The following is an 8,960-nucleotide window of genomic DNA, read 5'->3' as shown; positions in this document are numbered from 1 at the left end:
ATACGAATGAGCGCTCAGAGGTTGCAACGGTGACAGGAAGAGTCAGAAATAAAAGGAGGGCGGTGCAAACCTCACTGAATGCACTGTGTTTACCAATTTCAACACTCCGGGGTGCAACTATGTTATTTTCTACATTAAGTCCTTCAAACGAACATGTAACTCAAACAAAAAAACATTCGGCGACATACTGTACATGGCTCATAATAAAACATCAATAGCCTACTGCGCGCATTATTTGAAGGGCATACGACGAGCCTTGCGCTCCGCGAACTCGTCCACGATGCTCTGTATGTCACTGATTCAGTGATCTTTTAAGCGGTAGTCTCACGACCCGAATAGTAAACAATAAACATGGAGGACATGGAGTCGTTAGTGTTGCTGGTCTTGGTGCTGTGGCTTGTTGGCACCGACAACGCCAACAGATACTGGCAAGAGCGTATAGATGAGGCGAGGCGCATAAGGCTTCAGAAATTCTCGTAATTCATAATTATTCTTCTTCCGGGTTTGCGGTGTTTACAGATCCCAGCGCGCTCGCGGGGCGTGTGTGGGCATGTGAGGACACTCCTCCTCACCAATCAGTGCACAGGGGAGTGTCTGCTCACGCCCCCAGCCTCAGTCGGCACGGTTTGGCTCGCTTCAGCCCCACTCCAAAACGGTGCGAGTTTTAGGGGCTAAGCAGGGCTGAAACGAGCTGAGTCGTGCTGGTTTTTGGTAGTCGAAACGCGAGCCGTGTCGGGCTGAAGTGAGCTGAAGCGAGCTGAAGTGAGCTGAAAAAGGGTAGTGGAAAAGGGCCATTAGATCCCTACATTTCTGGACTATCTGAGAAACTCAGGAGGATCTTCTACAAACAATTTTTTTTTTCTTCTTAAAGGTGCTTGTTGTATTATCATACTGCCCCAAAAAAGAACAGTTCAAAGAAATCACTGAAGGCCCAATATTGCCATGACATCCATGTCCATGATGAGTGTATGTAAACTTCTGACCACAAATGTATATACATGCACATACATATGCCAAGGGTTATTATGGGCCTTTACTCTAAATTTATGGCAAGGTGCATGTGTGTCAATAAAACGAATAAAACCATCATAAAATAATTCCAAGACAGTTCCAAATAATCAGTAAGAAAAAAAAAAACTTCCAGTGAAAGTAATGCAGAACCTAAAAAAGGCTAGCTCACAGAAGTACTGAAAATCACATTAAAAATGGCTTAATTAAATATTATTAATTCTACATTTGTACATCATACTGACCTGAACTTGAAGTTCCTGCATTTTTCTCATATTCCCTTGGTAATGTTTTTTCACGTCTTTTCGTTGTCTGCTCCACCTGCCTGCTTTTTTCAGTGCATCTTAATTGCTCTGTTTCATGCTGATTTCAATTATTTATTCATTTTAAAGGCCTTTCAGCTTTTTCAAGTGTAGGTCATAAAACAAACAAACAAACAAAAAATCCCTGACACCCAATTATTTTTGCTTCGTGGACCAAAAGTTACTGAATTTGAATCACAGAATTCACTATTAGGTATTTTTTAAATATAACAATTAATGAATTTAAAGCCACATGGCCCTAAATTCTCTGCTATTTTTTCCTGCTTCACCATGACCCAATTCAAGATATTACATCATGGTTGGCTTTCCCCGTTCACGCAAGGCATTGTGGGATACAAATTTGAAACAGGAAAGAAAAATGAAGGATGTGAGTGTGCAAATGAAATGTGAAAGACCGACTATAATAACGGAACGTGAGAAGAAAAGACGTTATGTTGCGAAGGAAAGGAACCGCAGGACCAAACTAATAAATATCGGTGGTCAGCAAGCACCTCGGTGTGATCAGCTGTTCGTTTAGAGACAGAATGATGTAACTGTCAGTGCACAGTCAAAGGTAAACCTGTAGATGGCAGGAATGCAACTCTGTGGATGCCAGCTGCTGTAAAACCCAAAAGAAGAATGCGCCTGCACACATGTACTTCCTCTGCCTGCTTGACTGCGCGAAGTGAGCAATTTCATGCATATTATTTGCTTGGGAATTCCCTCAAATTAAATAACTTCCCAGCCACAGAATGGCCTGGGTTTTTTTAAGCATACTGCAGATTTAAACATCTATTACAATGACCAAATTTCAGAGGGAACTAAATTTCACTGATTTCATGAAATCAAAAGGCCATCTAGCTCATCTCATCTCATTATCTCTAGCCGCTTTATCCTGTTCTACAGGGTCGCAGGCAAGCTGGAGCCTATCCCATCTGACTACGGGCGAAAGGCGGGGTACACCCTGGACAAGTCGCCAGGTCATCACAGGGCTGACACATAGACACAGACAACCATTCACACTCACATTCACACCTACGGTCAATTTAGAGTCACCAGTTAACCTAACCTGCATGTCTTTGGTCTGTGGGGGAAACCGGAGCACCCGGAGGAAACCCACGCGGACACGGGGAGAACATGCAAACTCCGCACAGAAAGGCCCTCGTCGGCCACGGGGCTCGAACCCGGACCTTCTTGCTGTGAGGCGACAGCGCTAACCACTACACCACCGTGCCACCCCATCTAGCTTTAAATATTTATTTTTATATTTTATTTATAATTCATTAACCAATCACATTTGACAACGTGGGTGAAACATTATCTCTTGAAACAAACTGACAAACAAACAAAAAAGATCGAGCAGGCCAAATCAGTCACAAGACAGTCCAGGCCACTGGAATTTCTGGCCTGGTTTGAGAGGTCAACTGGCTGTGTTTCCCACTGCATTTGCATAACTGTTTGGTTCCTTTCTCAACATAATCTTTGTAGAAGATATTGTGGGAAAGTTTAGAAAGCAATTCCAGGTAATTTTGGTGAAATATATTGATTATTTATTAAAGCTGAGTTGCCAGTGTCTGTTATAGGCCAAAAAAATCCAATTTTGATCAAAACCAAAACCAAATTTCTAGCTTTTTGCCAGAATTCAGTCACAGTCAAAACGTTGTATTGAACACATGTATCTAAACATTTTGAGACAATGTTTTGAGAATTGAAAGGATTATTCATCCCAAAGTTACATTTGGAACATTAAAATGTATGATTTGTCTAAATAATTGATGTAGTAGAAGCTGACTGCAGTACAAATTTTAACTCCATGCATTCCCATGTAAGTAAATGGAAAACAAGCCAAACATACATTTTAAGTTACATCTGTAAAAATTACACTATGTAACAATAATTATTATTATTTTCTACCTGGGTAAGTTAGCCATTTTTTTCCGCCTCACCATAATTGCTTATACTACAAATATATAGAAAATGGCTATTATTCCCCTCAAACTTTGCTTTTGTGACCAGGACATTGGTTCTTTTGAGATGTGCCTATTTTCAAAGAGAAAACTGGCAAATTTGCATATTTTAATTCACATAAAGTCAGAAAAACCAACATATGAATCAAATCAAAAGTTATCAAAAAATGACCACAAAAGATTTAGAAGTGAGTAATTATACAACTAGGTTTGCTGAAACACTTCCAGGGTATTTCTTGCTGATTTCTCTGAGTTTGACACAGAATTTGATGTTTACTGTCCAGTCCATCGTAAAACTGCAGTGCGCATGTGCATGTATTGTCAAAAACATGTGTAACACATGTCCCAGTGTTGACAGGAGGATATCAAAAGGGATACTGCCTCATGAAAATTATTGCTTGCTCCTGCTGCACATACATGACCTTGCCGCACTCAGTTCATTCACAACAGGAACGGTGCCAGAACTTTTTGATTGCACCTCATATGTCATTGGTCTGGACACTATTTACAGGCAGTGCATTCACACACACAACCTGTGAAGTCATGCCTCAATTAGTTCTGGATAACTTTTTCCTGAGCTTTGTTTATCTTGCACCTAGAACAGGGGTGTCAAACTCATTTTGGGTAAAAGGGATGGATGGATGGATGGATGGATGGATGGATAGATAGATAGATAGATAGATAGATAGATAGATAGATAGATAGATAGATAGATAGATAGATAGATAGATATCTTTTTTTTTTTCTTACAAAGCTCCACTGTTATGGAACAGCCTTCCAAGTAATGTTTGGGAATCAGACACAGTCTCAGCATTTAAGTCTAGGCTGAAAACATATCTGTTTAGTCAAGCCTTTTGTTAATGGTGTTTATGAGGTAAAGGAGTAGATCTGGAGGGTCCTCAGACATAGAGTGTTTTGGTAAACTGGGATGTATGGATGCTGTCAGTCCCCACTCGCTTGCTCACTCGAGTTTGTTGACGGTGTAGTGGCTGGCTGCTTTATGTCCCGGGGCTCCCTCATGCCTGTGTTACCTTCTGGCTCTCTCCTTTTAGTTATGCTGTCATAGTTAGTTGCCGGAGTCCCTGCTTGTACTTGGTGCAATATGTATACTGTTCCTACTTATTCAGGTGACATTGGGCATACCTAACCACCTGTGTTTTCTTTCTCTCCCCCCCACCCCAAATCCGTCCCTCTGAGTTGCATGGAGTCAACAGGAAATCTTTTGGTGGAGAGGGTGGAGACCTCGACTGGCTATCGTAGCCTGCAGTGAATTGGCCGTCAGACATTCTGTCGCATGTTCCAGACCCGGTGAAATGTAACTGAATTGCCTTGGCCAGCCCTAAGGGTCCCATCTGCATCTCATCATTGCTGAGGAGTGTGCTCCCATCACCCAGTCAAGCATCTAGCCAGAGCAGGTCATGATATTTTTTAACCATATTAACATGCCATTGTTGTGTATTATGCCTGATGTCAAGACTCTCGTCTCTGCGAGCCTACCACACAGATTTAATACTTGTCATTTTTAGGGCATACCTAACAACATGTTTTCTCCCCCCCCCCAATCTGTCCCTCTGAGTTACATGTTGATCCTGGGATTGAGATGCTGGCCTCTTCTGCCCCTCGGACCTGCTTGATCCATCCTGGTGCCCTGTGTCTGGTCGGAGTTTTATCGCACCGCTCCTGTGAAGGACAGCCCCATGAGGACAGTTGAGGGTTATACCTGTTAAAACTGTTAATTTTATAGTCAGGGTGTCTGTTGTTGCCCAAATGAGGATGGGTTCCCTTTTGAGTCTGGTTCCTCTCGAGGTTTCTTCCTCATGTCGTCTGAGGGAGTTTTTCCTTGCCACCGTCGCCACAGGCTTGCTCATTGGGGATAGATTAGGGATAAAATTAGCTCATGTTTTAAGTCGTTCAAATTCTGTAAAGCTGCTTTGCGACAATGTTTATTGTTAAAAGCGCTATACAAATAAACTTGATTTGATTTAATTTGATAGATAGATAGATAGATAGATAGATAGATAGATAGATAGATAGATAGATAGATAGATAGATAGATAGATAATGACTTGTCCAGGGTGCACCCTGCCTCTCACCCATAGTCAGCTGGGATAGGCTCCAGCTTGCCTGCGACCCTGCACAGGATAAGCAGTGACAGATAATGGATGGATGGATCATCTCATCTCATCTCATAATCTGTAGCCGCTTTATCCTGTTCTACAGGGTCGCAGGCAAGCTGGAGCCTATCCCAGCTGACTACGGGCGAAAGGCGGGGTACACCCTGGACAAGTCACCAGGTCATCACAGGGCTGACACATAGACACAGACAACCATTCACACTCACATTCACACCTACGGTCAATTTAGAGTCACCAGTTAACCTAACCTGCATGTCTTTGGACTGTGGGGGAAACCGGAGCACCCAGAGGAAACCCACGTGGACATGGAGAGAACATGCAAACTCTGCACAGAAAGGCCCTCGCCGGCCACGGGGCTTGAACCCGGACCTTCTTGCTGTGAGGTGACAGCGCTAACCACTACACCACCGTGCCCCCCCATGGATGGATCAATAAATAAATAAATAAATAAATAAATAAAATTTAGTAGAGCAAAAACATTAGTATTGAGCCCTGTTACTGTGAAAAAAGACTTTACATTACATTACATGACATGACATTTAGCAGATGCCTTTATCCAGAGTGACATGGTTGTAGCATCACGTTTTCAGCTTGATAATCAAACATTACAAAATTGGCACATTTTGTCAGTAGCAGAGTTACTGGCCTTGAATTTATTGTTCTGATTAATTTAATTTGGTGGTCCAGCTGACAAGCTTTATTGGGGGAAGTTTCATTTGACATCCCTGATAGAAACTTGTGTAAACCCTTTGTGACTACATTGGAATTTGCCCTTTTGATTGTGATCAGCCTTGATTGTGTTCTGACCATGTGTGTGTTTTTTTTTTTTTTTTGACCCAGTTGGATGTTTTATTGTGGACTTTGTTTTACACAATATTGCACAATAAAAAATATTGCCAAACCAAGAAATATTTTATTATCATTTAAACAAGAATTAAAGAATTATCCAAAATATCCAGAATTATTTTGCCTTGGATGGCAGAAGAAAAGATATGTTAATTGTTTCTGTGAGCCACCTGATAATAAATCATGATAGTATTTTGTCATGGGTCAGCCCAGATTTATACTGAAAATTGTCATAAATCAGAGGCAGTGCTTACTTAATGTTATTTAGCAATTAACCAAGTAAGTTGGTCCAAGTCACTGTGGTCAAAAACAAGCAATGGACAAATAGTTATGCAAATAGAGCAGTATATGACAAACAGGATAAAGACAACACACAGAAAGCAAAGACTAAAAACCAGAGAGGTAATCATGCTCAGAGTCACACTGGATAAATGTGAAAACCTTGCAAAGGAGATACATGAAAAAGCTGTCAAAGTACACAGAGTGATTGAACAAAAATAGAAAGCATTTCTGTTAAAATTCAGGTGAGTGTGAGCATTGTAATGTCTGAGCGAGAACTGGATCAAGATAAGGAGTCGTTCATGGATGGGTAGTGGGCCTGCATGTTATAATAATCCATAGTGGTTAGCACGGTCGCCTCACAGCAAGAAGGTTCCGGGTTCAAACCCAGCGGCCATGAGGGCCTTTCTGTGTGGAGTTTGCATATTTTCCCCGTGTCTGCGTGGGTTTCCTCCAGGTGCTCTGTTTTCCCCCACAGTCCAAAGACATGCAGTTAGGTTAACATGGGGCGGCCTTGGGCTGAGGTGCCCTTGAGCAATGTACCTAACCCCTGACTGCTTCCCGGGCACTCTGGTGTGGCTCTCCACTGCTCTGGGTGTGTGCATGTGTTCACTGCTTCAGATGGGTTAAATGCAGAGAATGAATTTCACTGTGCTTGAAGTGTGCATGTGACAAAGGTTTCTTTCTTCTTCTTCTAATTATTATAAATCAACTCTACAAATTATTGCTTCATTGCATCTCTGGTACAGACCCTTTGAATTCTCTGTGATTTTGAGTCTGATTTTTAATAAAAGTACATCATATTCTCAATCTTTGAGTAAACTGAATTAGGTATTTTAAAGCATGAAATACACTACTATTGAGATTCAGGTACTCTGTTTCTTTACCTGACCATTTCAAAGTAGCTATCAATTCACAGATTTTGAATTTTCTCCACAATATTCAGATCATCGTCAACTGAAGTCAGGCATGATGGTGTGGATCCAATTACAGTACAACCAGAGAAACACAAAAACCCAGTCCACATGTCTCATCTCATCTCATTATCTCTAGCCGCTTTATCCTTCTACAGGGTCGCAGGCAAGCTGGAGCCTATCCCAGCTGACTACGGGCAAAAGGCGGGGTACACCCTGGACAAGTCACCAGGTCATCACAGGGCTGAGACATAGACACAGACAACCATTCACACTCACACCTACGGTCAATTTAGAGTCACCAGTTAACCTAACCTGCATGTCTTTGGACTGTGGGGGAAACTGGAGCACCCGGAGAAAACCCACGCGGACACGGGGAGAACATGCAAACTCCACACAGAAAGGCCCTCGCCAGCCCCGGGGCTCGAACCCAGGACCTTCTTGCTGTGAGGCGACAGCGCTAACCACTACACCACCGTGCCGCCCCAGTCCACATGTATACTATGTTTTAATATATTTTAATATATAACCGTATAATATATTTTAATATCTGACATTTTAGGTCAAGTTAACTTGGCCTTTTGTAAATTTTCTTATCAATATTTTCTTAACTTCTTCTGTTTTTAGACTATAGAGTAAAGGATTGATCATTGGGGGTAGCAGGCTATACAGCATAATGATGGCTATTTTCAAATCAGCATTAAATCTGATACCTATATTGGCAGCTAAGTAATAAAAACACTTTGGTAAGAAGAAGAGCACAATTATAATGAGTTGAGAACTACATGTGGAAAAACACTTTAGCAGCCCCTGTGTGCTTGATACTTTTAGGGCAGCTAAAATAATTAAGGAATATGAGACCACAATAAGGAAAAGAGGGCCCAGCAATATTACCATGGCATAAACAAAAGCTGGAAAACCATATGGAGCCCTGTCAGTGCATGCAAGAAGGGTAACAGATACATGATCACAATAGCAGTGTACAATGGTGTTAGCTCCACAGTAAGGGAGGGGAGAAGCTCTAACAACTATCACTATAATGCCACCATGAGCAAAAACCCAGACTAAACTGGACATAATTAATATATTTCTATTTGACATAAGAGTATGGTAATGAAATGGGTAGCAAACTGCTATATATCGATCTATGGCCATTTCAGCTAATGTCCATGCATTGACTGTACCAAAATAATGCACTAAGTACATCTGAAAAAAACAAGCTGCAAAAGAAATGGTCCCATCTTGGAACCAATATCGAGCAATAATCTTTGGTAAGGTGCATGTACTGAATAACACATCAGACAACACAATACTCATATAAATAAAATACATGGGTTTATGGAGACTCTTGTTTGTTGCAAACAAAAGCAGAAAAATACCATTCCCTATTAAAGTGCACACATAGACAATGAACATAACTGCAGATACAAGGGCATAGTAGTTAGGCTGAAGTCCAGGAAAACCAATGATGAAAAAGTCCTTCACAGATGTCCCGTTTCTGCCTGACAT

General features: G+C 41.5%; 1 protein-coding gene across 1 annotated transcript; it reads right to left on the bottom strand.

Annotated features, from left to right (window-relative positions):
- Window positions 1-8,009: 8,009 nt before the first annotated feature.
- LOC132901215 (olfactory receptor 1E16-like) lies at window positions 8,010-8,960 on the bottom strand. The gene has a single exon (XM_060943548.1). The coding sequence runs from the start codon at window positions 8,958-8,960 to the stop codon at window positions 8,010-8,012; it is 951 nt and encodes a 316-aa protein (XP_060799531.1).

Source organism: Neoarius graeffei, chromosome 17 (genome assembly GCF_027579695.1).
Source record: "Neoarius graeffei isolate fNeoGra1 chromosome 17, fNeoGra1.pri, whole genome shotgun sequence".
Taxonomy (NCBI): Eukaryota; Metazoa; Chordata; class Actinopteri; order Siluriformes; family Ariidae; genus Neoarius; species Neoarius graeffei.
Note: the sequence above shows the minus strand (reverse complement) of the source record. Positions and strands in the feature narration are given on the sequence as shown.

Bases quoted from the DNA above. Each gene is read 5' to 3' on its own strand.
- LOC132901215 (XM_060943548.1), bottom strand. From the start codon at position 8,960: ATGTCAGGCAGAAACGGGACATCTGTGAAGGACTTTTTCATCATTGGT.